At 37.4% G+C, this 22024-nt stretch overlaps 1 protein-coding gene across 1 annotated transcript in view; it reads left to right on the top strand.

Annotated features, from left to right (window-relative positions):
* Window positions 1–22024, top strand: part of LOC144958699 (cardioacceleratory peptide receptor-like) — a 200765-nt gene that overhangs the window by 93490 nt on the left and 85251 nt on the right. The window contains exon 3 of the mRNA XM_078890842.1: window positions 5333–5468. Coding sequence (XP_078746968.1) covers window positions 5333–5468 — 136 coding nt within the window. The remainder of the gene's footprint in view (window positions 1–5332; window positions 5469–22024) is intronic.

Here is a 22024-nt window from a genome sequence, read left to right as displayed (position 1 = left end):
ACACTTTTGCAGAATTTTCAGTATCGAAACAAAACAGAGTTGCACGACCTCAAAGCAAAGCCGTCGGCGCTTCATGGTCAAAACATATCCGACACTATATAATGGTTTTCGGCATTTTAACTCGTCCTCTTCTGAGCGTCTCCTGACAGGCTGATATATTTTTAGCTCGTTGGCCGGCCATTGCTCTTGTTAAACTGAAAGGGTCACAATGGATTCTTCTTCTTCTTCTTCAAGTACCAAGTCTGTGCCAGACATAGGTGATCATGGTGCGCCATTCATCTCTCTGATCACAATGGATACGTTCACGAATAACGTTTTCTATATTTTTATTTGGCATTTTTCCTTCCTCGCCCAGGTTTCTCGTTGACACTCTCATTGGTGTTTTTTTTTTTCACTGCACCAAACAAACTATATGAAGTGGAAGCACCCAAAATGGTTACCTATATGGCGACTTGGCCTACCAGAGATGTGTAGTCCCACGACTTGGTTCCTTTGATATTGATTAACCCTCTCCTTACCAACCACAGGAAAATCGTCAATTTCGTTACGATCCAACCAGTACTTTTATAATTCAGATTTATTTTGTAAATCACACAATTTAGAGAAAAATCTTTTATTATAGTTATAAAAACGTGACAATGTGTTGTAGAGTTCATTTTGCTGATCAATATTATGTATAGAATGTATTTGTTGCTTTTCTGATTGAGTAAGAAAAAACTATGTCTGTGTTGGGTGATGTGAAATTTGGGGAACATTCTGAAAATAGCAGGAAAAGAAAGGGTTAGCCGATTAATTTTGTCACCATTGACATATGCCACTTGGCTCCTGGCGAAGCATAGGGCCTCAACAGCACTCTTCCATCTTCATCTGTCCTTGGCACAGACCTGTGCCTCACTCCAGGTAAAATTGGAGACCCACACATCTCGGTGAAAACTTCTCCTCCAAAGTCTGTTTTGGACTACTTTGTTTACTTTTGTCCTGTTGGTTCCATTCCATTCGAGTGCCAGCTTGGTTATATTACAGGGCTCCTTCCGCAGGGTATGGCCAACCCATCGTCACTTTCTGCGCCTGGTGATTTTGTCACCATTACAAGGGTAAAACGGACGGTATAAGAAATAGCTGAGAATCAAGTTGAAAAATTGAAACGGTGAAAAAAAATATTGGTCTGAACAAGTTTTTATGAAAGGTGCCAGACAAAACAATAAAGAAAAATACAAGAAAAAAAATTATCCCAAAAAATCAGTCTACCTAGACTGGGGATCGAACCTTAGGCCTTTTGCTCCCTAGTTTCTTAAATATAATATTGGATGTTGTGTCTAAGAAGCTATAGAAGAAGCTATAGAAGAAGCTATCCGTTCAAAACAGTGATAATCTTGTGCTTTAACTTTCATTCCCCTGACGTCACGTTGTTGCACGACACCAGAAAAAAATAAACAATAATTAAATAGCAGAATATTAAAATAGTCTAATGTGGCATTTTGATACTTCATTTTATTAGGTGAATATGAAACGCTTATGGGTCAAAGGTGTTTATCATGTCATAACTTGTTGGATTTAGAGAATTATATAGTTTTTCATGGTGTACTTTATTTGTTGGGTATTGATATCTCTAATGAATTATGGCGGTTCCAAAAAGTAGTGCAGTTATTTTGCTGTTCAGTATAGACTCCAATCCACATGGTAGTAAACAATTACTACTGTCCATTTTACGCTGTAGAAAACGGGACGAATACTATCTTTATGGGCCATACGGCTTTTAAAGAACTATTTTTTGACGCCTTGATGTCCAAAACAGGTGCTAGAATTACTACATTGGTATTGGGATGGTAGGGGGGGGGGGGGGCTAGGAGTTAGGAGCATTATTTTTACTAGCTATAATTTAGTAGTCTGCCTCTGTCCAGCTACCGTCGAAGAAAACCATATCCAATATTATAAAAGCATCTGTATTCAGAAAGAAAGAGAGATAAAATGGTTCTTTTTATTCCCCATTTGTTACATTCTGAATGTAAATTAATTGCTTTTCTATGGTACTTCCTTGGCAAGCTTTCACTCTGCATGCAAAGGGACGGGTATCGTTACCCTCGTGTGTGTTTTTTGTTTTGTTTTGGAAACTCTACACCTAAATCGAAGTGGCCGAGTAGTTAAAGCATTGCATTGTGACTTAGAAGATTCCAGGTCCACTTCAGTCACTTTCGACTTTTAACCAATTTGTTCACTGTAGACGACATGGACGATTCCTGTTGACATCCGACGATTATTTGTTTGGGGTGCAACGTTGCTCATCGATACGGTCACCCGCCGCTGCGCCGTGCGGCCTTGAGCCCAAGCTCAATTTGCGGCACTGCACAGAGGCTGACGCCTGGGTTATTCCAGTCTTCCATTGGAATAGACCCTAGAGACAAATTTCTCCTATGTGATAAAAAAGGGTGAATTTTACTTATTTTATTTTATCTATATTAGTTAATTGAAAACCTACTCGGCGACATCTATCAATAAGGTGCGGAGGGGTGTAATTTATACTCCCCCTCCCTCCCCCCCCCCATCCCCTTATATCTTATTCCATCAGTCAGTGATTAATTATCTGGTTTACTTGAAACTGGCGGATAGTAGTTTGCGATAAACTAGATACCCATTCAAAGGCCATCAAATATCGTTCGTTAATGATCATTTAACGTTGTAGAAAACGGGATGAACTCATTTTGTCTTCATGGGCTTATGACTTTGTTTTGGTCTTCTTGGCGAGCAAAATCTATGATAAAAAGGACTGGCCTACTTTTGCGCGCACCTACAGACTATTGATCTTATACATTAATGTAAAATACTAACAACATCGCCAGCCGGATGTAGCGTATATACACCCAAAACTATGTGTAACCTTAAACATTTATCGCCAGATTGTTAAATTTATTGAGAAATAATTATCAAATTGGCTGTCTAAAAACAATAACAAAGAGCTGATTGACGTCCATTTTATTCCTTCTATATTACCGCACCGATTTTGACCGTTGATCGTTCAAAAAATTCCTCCTTGTCTAACTTAATTTTCATGATAATAAAATTATCGAAATAAAATAGTGCCTATCCGTATTAAACGTCAACACCTAAATTATGTTGTTAATGTGGAGATGTGGAGATGTGCCAGATTCATAGCGCGTACCCATATATGTGTCAGTGCACGACATGATCAGTCGGAAGGTGACAATTTTGGATTTGCATTTTCTGAAAGAATATGCTACCCAGAGCATTTAATCATTATTTGAAGTAAATCGGGTGATTTTTCACGAAGTTATGGTCGATCAAATGTATGGGAAAGGTATCCAGCAACTTTTCTCAAATTTCATACTTTTTCATCTTGACTAGCGGTAAAAAATATTTAAAAGTGAAATTAAGCTTTGATATTTCCCGAAGATGTACAAAAAGGGTTGATTTAATCATTTATGACCAGAGTTCATTTTGGCTAAAAATTCACCTTCTAATTAAACTTGGCAATATCTCAGTTCAAACCTTTTCACCATCCAACTGATTACTGTACTGATTTTGATCTTTCATGGCTAAAATATTAATCTCTCTCTCTCTTAATTTGCACGACAGTATAATAAATGATTATATTAAAATAAATAAATGCCTTTTACATTTGTAATGTGTTGATGTCAAAACCTACTTCATGTTTTTTGTTGTTGTTGTTGGTTTTTTTTTTTTTTTTTTGTCTTTTTAAAAAATGTTTTCAGTGGAGAAGAGTTGCTAGATTCATTTGCGCGCACCAGCATAATTTATTACTTTACTGAATTTGATTTATTATGGCTCAAAAGATCCGTCTTCATCTATCTTAATTTCCACCGACAGTATAATAAAATAAACCTAGTTGCGTCAATCTTCATTACTACATGAAGCTGCAACTAGTTCGGATTGGGTGGGATGACATTAAAATAAGTAAGTGTCTGTGTGTAACAAGCCTTTATCTACCCGCAAATCTTGGTTGGAAGGAGGAGGAGGGGGGGGGGGGGGGGGGTTCCATTTGTAATGAAATAAAATTGATTTACTTGATGTCCCAATGTTATTGGGATGAGGGTAGGAGTAGGGAGCTACAATAGCAGTAATCTGCCCCTGTCCATTTAGTCTCCAAGAACAGTTTCCAATACATAAAAGCATCTGTCTTGAGAGACAAAGAACTCAAAAGAGTTCCATCATTCCAGATTTGTCACATTCCGAAGCATTCCTTACACAAGGGAATTGGCTTTTATGGTGTAAAATAAATGTAAGACCGGAATTCTGATTAAAACGGGTTTTTATTTTTCGTGGTTTTGTTCCTTCTTTCATTCCTTGTCTTTCTTTCTTTCTTTTTTTTTTTCGTTTTGTTGTCATTCTTGGTGGATCTTTCTTCCTGATAATTGCTCTATTTTCTAGATTTTATGGAATCTTATTACAAAACTTTGAGTGGCATTATTGGTATTGGTCTCTCTCTCTCTCTCTCTCTCTCTCTCTCTCTCTCTCTCTCTCTCCAACACTCTCTCTCTCTCTTCTCTTCTCTCTCTCCAACACTCTCTCTCTTCTCTTCTCTCTCTCCAACTCTCTCTCTCTCTCTCTCTCTCTCTCTCTCTCTCTCTCTCTAGCTATCTATCTTTCTCTCTCAATATTTTCTCTCTTTCTCTTTCAATACCTATCTCTGTTTCCCCCTATCTCTCGCTCTCTTACACACACACACACACACACACACACACACACACGTTCTCTTTTTATATAAGAGGTTGTGCCAAAAGGCCGTTTTCGTTAAATTCGCCACAATAATAAACTAAAATACTAAGTCATTAAAAAAACAACTAATAATAACATTTGTTTTTATCAGTTTCTGGGTTAAATGACTAAAAACTGACGATGTTGCCATAGATGGTTTGCGCTTAAGTGAAATACTCACTAGTTCTACTCACTAGACCACTCGTACAATCACTAAAATCTACTCGTATAATATGTGTAACCTTTAACGTTTATAGATAGATCGAAGTTGACGTCACTCGTGTCTTTGTTATTGTTTTTTGTCATCCGCGTTCATGAGTAATTCTCACTAAACTGTATTAACCAGACTATAAACGTTTAAGGTAACACATAGTTTTATGTGTTGGTCCGTTATACTACCGGATGGTAATGTTGTGAGCTTCTTGGCCAAGCGCATACTATCTATATGTGTAACCTTTAACGTTTATACAGAATAATGTTAACTTCCTTCATTCTATTTTTTTTTTTGGTAAACAACCAGCTATATTTGAGGGTGTGTCACAAATCCCGCGTTTTGATTGGTCAAAAATTATTGATCGTTTTTGCATTTTTTCTTTGGCAGGAAGAACAGCTGACCTTCCTATATATTCTCTTCATCCTCATCGTCACCGGAAACAGTCTCGTCATCGTCTCCATATTGTTGTCCAAAAACAGGCGGAAGCGGATGCATGTCTTCATCCTTAACCTGGCTTTTGCCGGTAAGTTTTATTTTTAGTTGCTTTAAGATTATGAAGAGAGGTTTTCAAAAAATTGCAATTAAAAAAAAATATATATATATATCATCTATCGTAGCTACATTTAGTGTGAAACATCCTGAAATATCTTTGAGGAAATCAATAAATGCAGGCATTTTAGAGAAGAAAAAAAATCCTATACGGTGTTTATACATTGTCCGGAGTACTGGTTACACACTTCCAATGAGTTTTGAACCCGAAAAGAGGAAGGTTATGCTTCGAACCCTCTACTGGCTGCCAGTCAGGGCTAAAATTGAGTGGTTTTTTAGTCTTCTGCCCATCACTCAACCCTCTTCATTCAACTCTTACTCCAGCAGTATGTACCTCTGAGAAATCTTAGATCCTACGGCTTAAAATTGTTAGCACCTCAGAGTCCTGACTGGGAGGGAAACAGTCAGATGGATAGTTATTGTTTTGGGAGATGATATTTTTTTTCCTTGTAAATCATCTCTCTGTTATGTATTATTCTTTTTGTTATTTTGAATGTATAATGTAAGCATTTGAGTGTATTCCTCTTTGTTGGATTCTGTGCTTGTGTCCGAATGAGACTAATAGGTGATCTCAAACTAAGTACTTTGGTGGTATGCTCTTGGAATCTACATCTGATTCCTATTTCTTCCCAGTTCCCCTTACTTACTTTCTCTTGGGTGCTTTAATTGTAATTCTAGAACTTTTTACTATCCCATTTTCTTCCTTTTTACTGGCGCTGATATAACCTAAATGTGTTGCAAGCGCCGGAAAACCCTTAAAAACAAAACAAACTAAACTGTGTTTCTTTGATGACAGGTGTCTCTTATGAAATTTGGACCCACGATATGGATTGTCTGTAAGATTTTCGAACACTACTATAGATATTTTCAAAACTGGCCTAAAAACATAATCTTTTCACGAAATACTTGATTAAGTAAGAAGTAGTAAGCCTCGCAGTCTGAATGACGCTTGCCGAGAATTGTGTGATTCAGTCACAGATATTTTTTAAAAACCTCGATGAGTATAGATAGTATGCGCTTGGCTAAGAAGCTCATAACATTGCCATCCGGAAGTATAACGGACCAACACACAAAACTGTGTGTATCCATGAACGTTTATAGTCAGGTTAATAAAGTTCAGTGAGCATTACTCATAAACGCCGATTGCAAAAAACAATAACAAAGACGTGAGTTACGTCATCTTCGAACTATCTATAGCTTTTCTCTCCATCTATGTTGTTAATTGTTTCCATTGGTAACGGATCTGGGCCAGAGTTTTGAGGCTGTCAAGATATTATTGTGGAGAATTTAGTACGGAGGGTACTGCAGTTTTTCTTAGTTCTTCAGTTATTAATTCGGCTTCATCCGAATCTAGAAATTTCGGGTATGTAGAGAGATCTTGGTTTCAGACTCTGGAGTCACATAATATGATGACTTGAATGAACTGTATGAACATGACAAAATGATTTCAGGTCACTTATTCGCGGTAATGAAGAATATAATGAGGCATCTACGAAGTCCCAAGTTTGAGATTTTTTGTCAAGATGGAGGTCATTTTCATTGTTTGATATTTGGAGAAGGGGTTTTCTGACCAAATTTTTTAATGCGCGTTTTTTATTTATTTATTTTAATTTTTGTTTTGTTTTTCATTTTAGAGTACCGACCTATAAATGGAATGGAATTGACGTTACTCAGCTCTTTGTTAATGTTTTTAAACAGCCATTTTAATGATAAGTTCTCACTAAATTATATCAATCAACTATAAATAGTTTTGTGTGTAGGTAGGTCATATCCGGCTGGTGGATGTTATAAGTATTTTACCTAAACGTATATCATCAAAGCAAAGAGCACAAAGATCACAGCTTTTGAAGTGGCATGCTACAGAAAAATACTCAGAATATCATGGACTGAAAAACAAACAAACAAAGAAGTCCTGATAAGGATCGGAATAAAATCACCAATTCTTCTTCAAACTATAAAGAAATTGAAACTGAACTATTTTGGCCACACGACTCGCCACGAATCATTAGAAAAGCACATTCTGCAGACAAGGGTAGACGGCAAGAGAGGAAGAGGTAGACCAACAAGAAGCTGGGAACAAGATATATGTGAATGGCTGGGAATGACAGCAACTCAAGCAAGTAGACTGGCGGAAAACCGTAATCTGTTTCGCAAGAAAGTTCGGGAAGCAACGTCCTACGCAGGATCAGCTGACTAGATGATGATGATGATATCATCAATTGACCTCGTATGAAATATGGAAAGCACCATGAAGCTACTCATTATCATTGTTTTATTTCTTGATTTAATCGATTGTCGCGTAATGAGAAAATCATTAGCGACGAGAGGGGTATGATTATAAAGCTATGGATAGATAGAATGCGCTTGGCCAAGGAGTTCACAACATTGCCATCCGGAAGTATAACGGACCAACACACAAACTCTGTGTAACCATGAACTTTTATAGTCTGGTTAATACAGTTTAGTGAGAACAACTCACAAACGCGGATGGCAAAAACAATAACAAAGGCCTGAGTGACGTCATCTGCATACTATATGTATATACTCTATTATCGACAACTAACTAGGCCACCGCCATTTTAGGCTCTACCGGAAATCCTTTATATCGCAGTGTCCGATTTTTCATCGTGTCGTTAAACAAAATATCTGGGAAGTGAATACGATTTAAAGACGGAGTGAGTCCCTCTCCTGCTATCAAATTCTCCCTCTGATCGATTTCGTTTGTTTACATTTTATTCTGCCCGGTCTGCCTTTGATGTTTCGAGTCATGTAGTGTTTTTTTTTGTATTGAAAATGGAAAGACGTTAAGCACCATTTACCAAAGGGAAGGCAGGGAGAAATATAGTCTTCTTTTGTATTGAAGATAATCATTATTTTAACGAGTTTCCATTCATTTCTATTGATGCTAAAAACTCACAAAATCCGCCAGCCGAATACAACGTACCTACACACAAAACTATGTGTAGCCCTAAACGTTTTTTTATAGTCTGTCTGATTAATACCATTTAGTGAGAACTATTCTAAAGAAAGAGCTGAGTGACGTCAACTTCGTTCCTTCTCTAGAGCTGTTACGGTTTTAGTGACTATATGCGAGATACACAAACTCATACAGAGAAAAGGCATCCGTATTAGGATGATGCCGATTCTTAAAATGTGCGGCTATGTGGTCAAGTGGTATGACACTCGCCTTCGGATTGGAAAGTCCTGGGTTCGTGTCCCGCTCAGGGCGGCGCATCGTTGAGTCTTCGAAAAAAAAGGCTCTTTACTCGTACACTCTCTCACCGTACTCAGATGTAAAATGTGTTCCGAAAAAACTGTAATATCGCATAATAGGCGTCATGTCTCGTCCTACATGTTAAGTGTTACTGTTGGCTAGGGTACCCCTTGTAAAGGGCTTTAGGCACGTTGTTGCGCTACATAAAAGCTTTTTTAAAAAAAAGTGAATTTCAAATTTAGATATTGGAAATATTACGGCAGTTTAGAATTTTGCATAGAGTCTATTATGAAATTAATGAATTGATAATAATAGTGTAAATTTTTATCAAGCAAACATCTCAAGCAATATCATTAGACAATAGATACTGAGATAACCACGCCTCTCGGACAGTCGTTATCATGTGAACAATGACAGTGATTGGTAAACATAGCTAACTACACATGTTTTACCAAAGAGTGTGTAGGGTAACGTAGTTACCAAGAGCTCTCACTTCTCTTAACCGCAATGCTATTGTCGCGTGCCAGGCGAGACAGCGAGGTGGGTGTGCTCCGCGTGTATGATGCGCGCAAGGCTTACTGATACAATGAATAAAATACGAGTAGAAGACGTATCGATGGTATGTCGTGTCTAAGTAAAATATCCACTGTTCTACCGATTGATGAATAAAACCAACATAAAAATCGATGTGTAAACTTAAACATTTATTATATGATCGAGAAAATCGTGTGATAAATGGTCACCCATTTTGGCGGTATGAAAACAATAACAATGATCAGAGAAAGGTCGAATTCATTCACATTATTTTTTATAAACAACCTATTATTTTATATGTCCGAGGACGTAAGAAAGTGTGTCACAAATTCCATGTTTTGATTGATCAAAAATCGACTGGTTAATTGGATTCAATAGTCTGATGTCACGTCGCCCAGCAATGGCGAGCAGGGTGGTTCTGAACAAAGAAAATCGGCACTTTTTATTCTTTATGCTGGCTAGAGTTTTGTGATCAGAATGTGTAAAAGTCAAAACATAATCAGATTAAAAATGGGTTTTTTTCCCCTCTGAATACGCTTTTATGCTCGTCGGAGAAATATTTCATAAGGGCGTCCGCCATTGTTCCGATAGTTTAGAGCCAGTTACTAAGTTACCAACATGCGTCAATACGAGGGAAGTGACATAATGGCTGTTGAAGCCTATTACCATAGCTATTAGATATAGAAGTCCCGGGTTTGAGAGTTTTGCCAAGATGAGTCATTTAAATAGATCGATATTTCAAGGACGAGTTTTCTGGCCAAATTTTTAAATATATGTTTTTCCAGAGACCGTCATTATAGCCACTGTTCCCAATAACCCATATTATACGCTTATCCTAAATTTTACGTGTACATAATAGCAGGTCTCATAACCGACCTCAATACTCTTCAACAGTCGTAACGTCACTTCCTTCCTATATGACGCATGGTAACTTAGTAACACTGGCTCTAAACTATCGGAACAATGGCGGACGCCCGTATGAAATATTTCTCCGGCGAGCATAAAAGCGTTTCCAGAGGAAAAAACCCCCATAAATTTGATCATGTTTTGACTTTTACACATTCTGATCACAAGGCATATGAAAAGGGAATGAAAAGTTCTAGCCAGCAGGAAGAATAAAAAGTAATGATTTTCTTTGTTTAGAACCAACATGGCCGCTGTTGCTGGGCGACGTGACATCAGACTATTGAATCGAATTGGATTCAATAGTTTGATCTCACGTCGCCCAGCAACGGCGGCCATCGTGGTTCTAAACAAAGTAAATCGGTTCTTTTTATTCTTCATCATGTCTTGAACTTTTCATATGTCTTGTCTTGTGATCAGAAAGCCAACATGATCAGATTTACAATGTTTTTTTTTCCCCTCTGGATACGCTTTTATGCTCGTCGGAGAAATATTTCATAAGGGCGTCCGCCATTGTTCCGATAGTTTAGAGCAAATTCCTAAGTTACCATGCGTCATTACGAGGGAAGTGACGTTACGACTGTTGAAGCGTATTATGGGCTTGTTTTATTTTGGATGTTGTTTTGTTTTAGTTTGAGTGTAGCCATCGGTAACACGAGAACCCTCTAGGACTAGATATAGATAGTATGCGCTTGGCTAAGAAGCTCACAACATTGCCATCTGGAAGTATAACGGATCAACACACAAAACTGTGTGTATCCATGATCTTTTATCGTTAATAGGTTAATACACAAATGTGGATGGCAAAAAATAATAACAAAGACTGGAGTGACTTCATTTTCGTTCTATCTCTTGTTTGGCGTCATTTTTAAGATTTGTGCAGCGTCCAGTAAGTTGTCGTTAGTAGAGCTCAAGGATATACATGATTCCATTAGTTGAACTATACTGAATAAAACTCACAATTTGTTTTCTTTTGCGTCAAAGACTTGTATTTTGACGTAAATTTTGGTCATTTTCACGGCTCGTCGCCAACATTGCCATCCAGATGTATAACGGATCAACACACAAAACTACATGTAACCGTAAACGTTTATAGTCTGGTTAAAACAGCTTAGTGAGAATTACTCATAAACACGTGTGGCCCAAAAAAAAAAAACATTAAAAAAAACAATAACAAAGACCCGAGTGACGTCACTTTATTCTACCTATAGATAGAATGCGGTTGGCCAAGGAGTTCACAACATTGCCATCCGGAAGTATAACGGACCAACACACAAACTCTGTGTAACCATGAACTTTTATAGTCCGGTTAATGCAGTTTAGTGAGAACAACTCACAAACGCGGATGGCAAAAACAATAACAAAGGCCTGAGTGACGTCATCTTCGAACTATCTATCGATAGTATGCGCTTGGCTAAGAAGCTCATAACATTGCCATCTGGAAGTATAACGGACTAACACACAAAACTGTGTGTATCCATGAACGTTTATAGTCGGGTTAATACAGTTCAGTGAGCATTACTCATAAACGCGGATGGCAAAATACAATAAAAAAGACCCGAGTGACGTTATCTTCGAACTATCTATAGATAGTATGCAGATGATGTCACTCAGGCCTTTGTTATTGTTTTTGCCATCCGCGTTTGTGAGTTGTTCTCACTAAATTGTATTAACCAGACTATAAAAGTTCATGGTTACACAGCGTTTGTGTGTTGGTCCGTTATACTTCCGGATGGTAATGTTGTGAACTCCTTGGCCAAGCGCATTCTATCTATAGCTTTAACTAGGAGCTCATGAAGTGGAGACGGCTGAGAGAGGAAAGTGGGGAGGGTTGGGGTTGAGAAGTCATTAAACAATCAGCCCTAACGACTCTTGACAACTTGTGAATACTGATGCGTCCTCAATCTCGTGTTCAATGGTTTTTGAAAAGTTCAAGGACTAAATTAGAGTCAGTTTGCATTCAATGGTAATTGTATTTTATTGGGCCGACAGAAACGTTAACACTTGGTCGTCCTATATTTAGATCGCTTTTCAAACAATATAACTTCACAATAATTTATTTATTTATTTCTCATTGACTCCATTTTCATTCTCTGCATTTTTCTCTATCAAAAAGTTCTTCCCTGTACCTCCCCCACCCTCTCTCTCTCTCTCTCTCTCTCTCTCTCTCTCTCTCTGTTAACGGCCAGGTACTCATTTTACATCTATTACGGTGTGAAAATGTGAGTAAAAACCCTTTTCTAAGGACTCAAATATGCACTTACTGAGGCTCGAACACAGGGCCTTCCGATCCGATGGCAAGTGTCATACTACTCGACCCTTTGTAAAGCGCCCTGGTCACGTTTAGTGGATATTGCGCTATATCTTCTCTCTCTCTCTCTCTCTCTCTCTCTCTCTCTCTTTCTTTCTTTCTTTTTTTTTTCTCTCAATCTCTTTAAAGCAATATTTGTAAAATGTGACATTAAACCGTCTCCAAAAAGATAACATCATTAATTGGGCCCACGAAAACATTTCATACTTGATCGTCTGATGTTCAAACTGCTTTTCGAAACAGATTTCATCACAATAATGTCTGTCCCTTGGACTCCCATCTCATTCTTTGTCTTTCTCTCTATCTTATAGTTCCTCCACTTACCTCCCTTCCTTCCTTTCCAATATCTCTCTCTCTCTCTCTCTCTCTCTCTCTCTCTCTCTCTCTCTCTCCTCTCTCTCTCTCTCTCTCTCTCTCTCTCTCTCTCTCTCTCTCTCTCTATCTATCTCTCTCTCAAACTCTCTTTCTTTATTTCTTTCTTTTTTTTTTTCATTCAATCTTAAAGAAATATTTGTAATATTTTTTGATTTTCAAACGATATCTCAAAAAAATGACTTTATAATATTGTATGTCTCACACACTCTATTCCTATTTCCTGTCTATTTTCCACCATACAGTTCCTCCAGTTACCTCCACCCCCTACATTCCTTCTTCCACCCCCACCCGCCTCTATCTCTCTCTCTCTCACTCTCTCTCTCTCTATCTATCTATCTATCTATCTATCTATCTATCTATCTCTCACTATTAAATAACAGTATTTGTAATATTCTGATACTTATTATGGGTCATGGTTGTTTTAAAAACTTGAACTAGTAGATCTGAGAAATATGAGTTGATCTTTCTCCCAAGCTTTTCTAAGCTCAAGAATATTACCATTATTGTTATACCCCTCAAATAGCTTCACATACATACATTGCTTCATTCCGAAAATCTATTCTATTTAACAATGATTGGTTCAAGAATTTCACGATTTGATAAAGAGAATTACATATCATTGTTTTCATAATATCATAAAGCGTCAACATCTATTTATAGGAAAAGCCGGATGCTTGCACTGCCACTGCTACGTTTTTTCACAAAAGATAATAGTTACTAAGTTACTATGCGTCATTACGAGGGAAGTGACGTCACAACTGTTGAAGCCTATTGTATTCATTGCACACTATAATGATGACCCATTAACACTAGATTGTCACACAGCCTATTGACACTGTTTGTCTGGCAGATGACTCCACTAATTAACAGATTACCCCACACTAATGTATATATATATGGTATGCAGATGACGTCACTCAGGCCTTTGTTATTGTTTTTTGCCATCCGCGTTTGTGAGTTGTTCTCACTAAACTGTATTAACCAGACTATAAAAGTTCATGGTTACACAGAGTTTGTGTGTTGGTCCGTTATACTTCCGGATGGCAATGTTGTGAACTCCTTGGCCAAGCGCATTCTATCTATATGCATATATCCTTCCACTCCCACCCCTTTCTTCCGCTCCAACCCCTGTTATCTCCCATTACTACATCTTCCACTCATCTTTTCCCCACCTACTCAGCGTGAATTATTATCATTCTGACATTAATTTCTCCCAGGATGTATTTATTGTAGCTAAAGTCCAAATTAAATGTGACTCTTGTATATTTGCAATGATCTGGTTTTATGATGTAGATCTAGATATATTATCGTCAACAACAACAAGAGAGTCTATTTAATTTGCGTTTTGATCTTTCATATTATTGTAGGTGTTACCTCATAGTCAATGGTATTTATTGCACATTGGAAAGATAGTATCAAGTTGACGTCACTCAGGTCTCTGTTATTGTTTTTTTTTTTTTTTTTTGTCATACACTTTTATGAGCAATTTTCACTGAACTGTATTATCCAGAGCATAGATAGTTCGAAGATGACGTTACTCAGGCCTTTGTTATTGTTTTTGCCATCCGCGTTTGTGAGTTGTTCTCACTAAACTGTATTAACCAGACTATAAAAGTTTATGGTTACACAGAGTTTGTGTGTTGGTCCGTTATACTTCCGGATGGCAATGTTGTGAACTCCTTGGCCAAGCGCATTCTATCTATAAAAGTTCATGGTTACACAGAGTTTTGTGTGTTGGTCCGTTATACTTCCGGATGGCGGAAATGTGCTTGGCTAAGAAGCTCACAACATTGCCATCCGGAAGTATAACGGACCAGCACACAAAACAATGTGTAACCATGAACTTTTATAGTCTGGATAATACAGTTAGGTGTGTTTTACACACAAACGAGGATGGCAAAAATCAATAACAAAGACCCGAGTGACGTCAACTTCGTTCTGTCTATTGACAAAGTCTATTATTATTCACGCTAAATTATGTGGCGGGGAAACTACTAATAGACAGATAGATTACTACACACGTTTGTATGCCTATAGATAGAACGAAGTTGACGTCACTGGGGTCTTTGTTATTGTTTTGTTGGGGTTTTTTTTGGCATCCACGTTAATGAGTAATACGCTTCAACGGTCGTAACGTCACTTCCCTCGTAATGACGCATGGTAACTTTGTAACTGGCTCTAAACTATCGGAGCAATGGCGGATGCCCTTATGAAATATTTCCCCGACGAGCATAAAAGCGTATACAGAGGGAAAAAAACATTATGAATCTGATCATGTTTTCACTTTTACACATTCTGATCACAAGACATATGAAAAGTTCAAGGCAGCATGAAGAATATCGATTTTCTTTGTTTAGAACCAAGCTGGCCTCCGTTGCTGGGCGATGTGACATCAGACTATTGAATCCAATTCTCACTTAACTGTATTATCCAGACTATAAAAGTTCGTGGTTACACATAGTTTTGTGCGTTGGTCCGTTATACTTCCCGATGGCAATGTTGTGAGCTTCTTAGCCAAGCGCATATTATCTATTCTTCCACCACCTCCATCCCTTCTCCATTTCATGTTTTCTCCAATTTCCAACACTTCCACTCGTATTTTCCCCACCTACACAACTTGCAATATCATCCTGACATTTACTTACTCTCAAAATGTACTTTACATCTGAAGTCATCATGTGAATCTTTTAAATACGATTCAATAGTGTGATGTCACGCCACCCGGCAACGGCGGCCATCTTGGTTCTAAAGAAAGAAAATCATTATTACTTTTTATTTTTCTTGCTGGCTATAACGTCTAATATGCCTTGTGATCAGAATGTGTAAAAGTCAAAACATGATCAAATTTAGAGTGTGTTTTTTTTCCTCTGGATACCCCTTTATGCTCGCCGGAGAAATATTTCATACGGGCGTCCGCCATTGTTCCAATAGTTTAGAGCCAGTGTTACTAAGTTACCATGCGTCATTAGGAAGGAAGTGACGTTACGACCATTGAAGAGTATTTGCAATGATCTTAATGGATGCGATCTATATTCATGTTTTCGTCCAACCAAATCATCAATCACATGATTTGTGCTGTCCAAAGATTGGATATTTCTCAACAAATGTAAACCCGCTGCTTTGTTTATGAAAGTTGTAAACATGCCCATGTGTCAAGCTGAACAAATGACCAATCGTGATTTTAGATATTTAAAAAACTGTGAACACTTTTCACTATGTGGGTCACCCTGAGCACATATTCCAATGTGACCAATGACCTCGAGCACATGGAAATGTAATATAGATCATGCCCACTATGTAACGATATTTCATTATACTCGTATGTCGTATTATCAAAGAAAGTCCAATTCCTATTCATATCCTAGTTGCAAGATGGCAACTTTTCTTTGAATATATACTCAGTAATTGGATTCAGTAGTCTGATGTCACTCCGCCCGGAAACGGCGGCCATGTTGGTTCTAAACAAAGAAAATCATTACTTTTTATTCTTCAAGCTGGCTACAACCTTTCATATGTCTTGTGATCAGAATGTGTAAAAGTCAAAATAAGATCATATTTATAATGTTTTATGTTCTCTGGATACACTTTTATGCTCCCGGAGGAAATTATAAGGGTCGCCGCTATTGTATTCATAGTTTGATGCCAGTGTTTATAAAGTATTCCATGCGTCATTAGGAAGAATGCGTTACGACTATGAATCCTATTGAGGTCAGTACGTCAGTAAGTCATATTATATCAGTATCATTTACGACCATTATATTATAGGTATAGTCACGCCCAAATAGCCCATTAACACTATTGTCTAACGGGATAATACGCTTCAACAGTCGTAACGTCACTTCCCTCGTATTGACGCATGGTAACTTAGTAACTGGCTCTAAAGTATCGGAACAATGGCGGACGCCCTTATGAAATACTTCTCCAACGAGCATAAAAGCGTATCCAGAAGGAAAAAAAAAACCCATATAAATTCTGATCATGTTTTGACTTTTATAATTCTGATCACAAGACATGTGAAAAGTTCTAGCCAGCATGAAGAATAAAAAATATCGATTTTCTTTGTTTAGAACCAGGATGGTCGCCGTTGCTGGGCCACGTGACGTCAGACTATTGAATCCAATTAGACTTTATGAGACTGATAACCACCCGCCATCACCACCATGTGTCTTTCTCCCCTTTCATGTCTTCAACTCGTCGTGTTTTCCACTTCTCCGACTGGATCTTAGCGTCATTCGGGTCTTTGTTATTGTTTGTTGCCATCCACGTTTATGAGTAATTCTCACTTAACTGTATTATCGAGACAATAAAAGTTCATGGTTACACAGAGTTCTGTGTGTTGATCCGGTATACGTCCGGATGTCAATGTTGTGAGCGTCTGAGCCAAGCGTATATTATCTTATATTTTTTGTAACCTGTCGTCTCAAAACGGTATTATGTCCGCGTAAACCAGGTAAAAAAAGCGAGTAAATGTGACTATGATATATAAGGGAACAACACAAAACCAACGACGTTTCGGCCTTTGGTCTTCTCTAATAATTTAATGTAATTATTATACTATTGGTATCTTGTGGAAATTAATATAGATCGAGACAAAACGTTTGAGCCATCAAAGATTTGTAGGTCCGCGCAAGTGAATCTGGCAACAGGGGTCAAGTTGATGATTCCCAATATCAAATGACCTATGATTATGACTGACTTAAGGCTTTTCGCTTCTTAATCATCAGAACGGGACGCCTCGGTTGTCTCTCAATTCATCCGTGTCATTTCCTTCCACTGTTCACGGTGGATGCTAATTTCGTAAGGTCTTCCTTTGATTTTAATACTTTGTTATTTTGAAGGTCTCTATTGAGGACAGTGTGAATTGACGTGGGTGGTCTACCTTGATATTTCTCTTGTCCGGATGGGGTGAAAAAAAATATTCATGGCTTTATTAGCTAGTATATTTACATCTCTTCTGAGTATATGCCCCAAAAGCCGTCATCTTGCCTCCGGGATTTGAATGAATAAGTCTTTCATTGCATTTTTCATACAGTGTTTTATTGCTTATCATTATGGATACCAACATTGTGCTCTAGCAGATTTGCTAAATAGTCATTTTATTCATCGGGTGATAGAATTACCTTTAATTTATATTTTTAAAAAAGGTTTTCAAGTATATCAATCTATAGATAGAATGCGCTTGGCCAAGGAGTTCACAACATTGCCATCCGGAAGTATAACGGACCAACACACAAACTCTGTGTAACCATGAACTTTTATAGTCTGGTTAATACAGTTTAGTGAGAACGACTCACAAACGCGGATGGCAAAAACAATAACAAAGGCCTGAGTGACGTCATCTGCATACTATCTATAAAAGGTAGTTTTACAATTTTCAAATTTGTCAGTAAGTACTTGCAGCAAGTGTTATAGAAGACTGCTACGCGTGTCATTTACGGAGCATCGCACAAACGAAGACGTCCTGTAAGAAATAGAAGCTCGGACAGGCCCACAAGAACTCTTCTATGACTGTGAAGCGCAGAAAACTGTCTTGTTTGACACTATACTCGACGCGATAGCCTGAGCAGGACAGTTCTACAGGCACGTCGAGCCACGCGAAGTGCCTCAAAGAAGATGTTTGGGCATATAAAAGTCATTCACGAGATGATTCGTTACCGAATGTACATGGCTTAAAAAGGTTTCATAGAAGCTAACTTCTGTTAAGAAGTTACGAATCGTCATGGGATTTGTGAGTGAGTGAGACTTGGAGACAAGACAAAAATAAAGGGAGTGAATGTGACTCGTATAAATCTGCTTGTTGACAAAAAAATTTAACGTTGACTGTCCGGAACAATTTCGATCCCAAACTCCTATTTTGAATAAAGAATAGATTTTCTAGCATCAAAATTACTTCGACATATTACTGGTTTAACTCTCTCCTTACTTTTCAGGATTTTCCCAAAAATTTACACCCGACTAACACAAAATTATCTTTTTTTATCACTCAAACACACATGCAGTAAGTTTTGCGATACATAATTTCTTTAGCAAAACATTCTCTACAATACATTGTTCATTTTTAAAAAAAAATTATGATGTACAAAAGAACTTTGAATAAGAAAAATGTTGGTTTTATCGTAACGAATGTGGCGATTTTCCTATCGTTGGTAAGGAGGGGGGGGGGGGGGGTTAAGACCGTGGGTCACAGTTATTTAACTTATGTCAACAAGTGAATCTGTAAAATGTACTTTGATAACGTCAGTGTATGTCAGAGTCAACATCTCTCATTACTCGTGTATTGCTGCGCGTACATAGCTCATTAACACCCGATTGTGTGACGGGGGAACTACTTTATTGAATATAGATAAATACAGGACCCTATACGATTCTTTTATTTCTTTGTATTTATTAAAGGAGGGGTTTTTTTCGTGCCCAATAACACTACGAGCTTGCGAGTATGTGTTATTGCACGATAAAACAATGACGAGTACCTCTAAGTAAGATTATTAGATATTATTAGATACGTCTATAGCTACTTCGATTCGCCAAAATTTGTATTTTTCTCCATCTGCCTGAATGACAAATTGACTCAAAAAAGAAAAACGTTGGATTTGTATTCATGCGCACCAAAAGATTATGTATACTTGCCAATCAGCTGTCTTTTACACTTGATATCACACACAAATAAAATGTGAGGAAATATCCTGCAATCGTTGAATACAATTTTTATTCAACGGTTTCAAATCATTATTCAATGATTACGTATTTACTAAGAAATAGTCGTTCCATGGAGGCTGATATACTGATAATTAGGACCCCCCATACCACGGCTTTCTCCAATTAACACCTCTCTTCCTTATCTCTATTTGCATCATGTACTCGTCATTTTCTGACATTTACCATAGAATAATATTATTAGTTATGAGCAAATATCTTCATATGAATCTTTTTTTCATTTGCGATTATCTGTCTTCAATGACGTCTGTCTCAATTTCTTCCTTTGTTTTCTTTTTCTATATTTCATCTTGTCTATTTCTTCCCCTCAGCTTTCTCAACTCTTCCAAACCTTATGCCTCCATCCTCTGCTCCTATGAATACTTACCGTGTTTCTCTTATTTTATTTTGTTTTCTCTCTCTCTCTTCTTCTTCTTCTTCTCTTCTTCTTCCTTCTTCTTTCTTCTTCTTTCTTTCTTCTTCTTCTTCTTCTTCTTCTTTCTTCTTCTTCTTTCTTCTTCTTCTTCTTCTTCTTCTTCTTCTTCTTCTTCTTCTTCTTCTTCTTCTTCTTCTTCTTCTTCTTCTTCTTCTTCTTCTTCTTCTTCTTCTTCTTTTTCTTCTTCTTTCTCCTTCTTCTTTTTCCTTCTTCTCTCTTCTTCTTCTTCTTCTTCTTCTTCTTCTTCTTTCTTCTTCTTCTTCTTCTTCTCTTCTTCTTCTTCTTCTTCTTCTTCTTCTTCTTCTTCTTCTTCTTCTTCTTCTTCTTCTTCTTCTTCTTTTTCTTCTTCTTGTTTTTCAATCTGGATTTTTAGAAAATGTATTTATGTTTTCATTGTTCTTTGTTGTTCTTGACTGAAGAATAGTTTGGAGCCCGATGAGTTCTGTATTTGGCATTTTGTTCTTTATTTCTTATTTTTTGAAGCTGTTAAATTCACTTTTGACTATTTCTTTTTGTAGTTTTATTCTAACTTTTCGTCACCTGATTCACCCCGACTTATCACAGGATTGTGCAGCTATGTTGTCTTGTGGTATGACACTCGCCTTCGGACTGGAAGTTCGTGGGTTCGAGCCTCGCTCGGTGCATAGTTGAGCCCTTGGAAAAGGCTCTTTACTCACTTTCTTTCTCCGTACTCAGGTATAAAATGAGTACCTGGCCGTTAACAGCGTTGTCCCTGTCCGAAAAAAAATGTAATATCGCCTAACAGGCGTCATGTCCCGTCCTACATGTTAAGTGTCGCTGTTGACCTGGACCCCTTGTAAAGCGCTTTGAGCACGTTTAGTGGATATTGCGCTATATAAATGCTCTACTGTGATGGTGAGACACATTTTGACTTGAAAGTTCATTTTGTAAAGGGCTGATTGTTGTAAAGGAAATACTCTCAAACCAACGCAAAATAGTGTCTTCTTAATTTGAGCTTTATATAGCGCAATATCCACTAAATTTGCTCAAAGCGCTTTACAAGGGGTCCCTGGTCAACAGGAACATTTAACATGTAGGGCGAGACATGCCGCCTGTTAGGCGATATTACAATTTTTCGGACAAAGACAACGCTGTTAACGGCCAGGTACTCATTTTACACCTGAGTACGGTGAGAGAATGTGAGTAAAGAGCCTTTTCCGAGGACTCAACTATGCGCCGAGCGCGAGGCTCGAACCCAGGACCTTCCGATCCGAAAGCGAGTGTCATACCACTAGAACACATAGCCGCACAAAATCGAGTCCACCATTGCGTTCTGTTTTCAGACTTGGCAACAAGTACACACGGTGCAATACCAATAAGATGCAAGATCAAAGGATGAAGGATTAAATAGGATTTTTGTTTTTGAGTTCTTGATTTAGACCCAGAGATCTCATTGACCATGTATTACGTCTTTTGCAAAATGTTTAGATACATTATAACAATGCTAATCACCCTGTAAATAATCCACATAGCAAGACTAATCACCTTCCATTTAATCCATATAGCAATACTAATCTAATCACCTTTCAATTAATCCACATAATAATACTAATCACCTTCCAATTAATCCACATAACAATACTAATCACCGCCCAATTAATTTACATAACAAAACTAATCACAACCACACCAAAAAGAAATAGGGACGCAAATAATATAATAGTAGATGCTACCAGTATTGAAACCATGGTTTTGACATTACATTGTGCGTGTACTGATATATATATATATATATATATATATATATATATATATATATATATATATGTATATAAATATATATATAATATATATATATATATATATATATATATATATATATATATATATATTTACTGAAACAAATTTGTAGTCGTGAAATATTTTTTAAAGGGTGAGATAATAAATTAGCAAACTTCAGGTTGCTCAAAATAACGCAGCCAGACTCATTGTACGCAATAACAAAAAATACGCGTCAGCAACTCTCCTTCTCCGTGAGATACATTGGCTTCCTGTGGAAAAAAGAGTTGCCTATAATATTTGTACTGTTGTATACAAATCCTT

This window comes from Berghia stephanieae, chromosome 13, assembly GCF_034508935.2.
Source record: "Berghia stephanieae isolate SIO BIC M18660-M18661 chromosome 13, UCSD_Bste_1.3, whole genome shotgun sequence".
In the NCBI taxonomy this organism is placed as follows: domain Eukaryota; kingdom Metazoa; phylum Mollusca; class Gastropoda; order Nudibranchia; family Aeolidiidae; genus Berghia; species Berghia stephanieae.
Note: the sequence above shows the minus strand (reverse complement) of the source record. Positions and strands in the feature narration are given on the sequence as shown.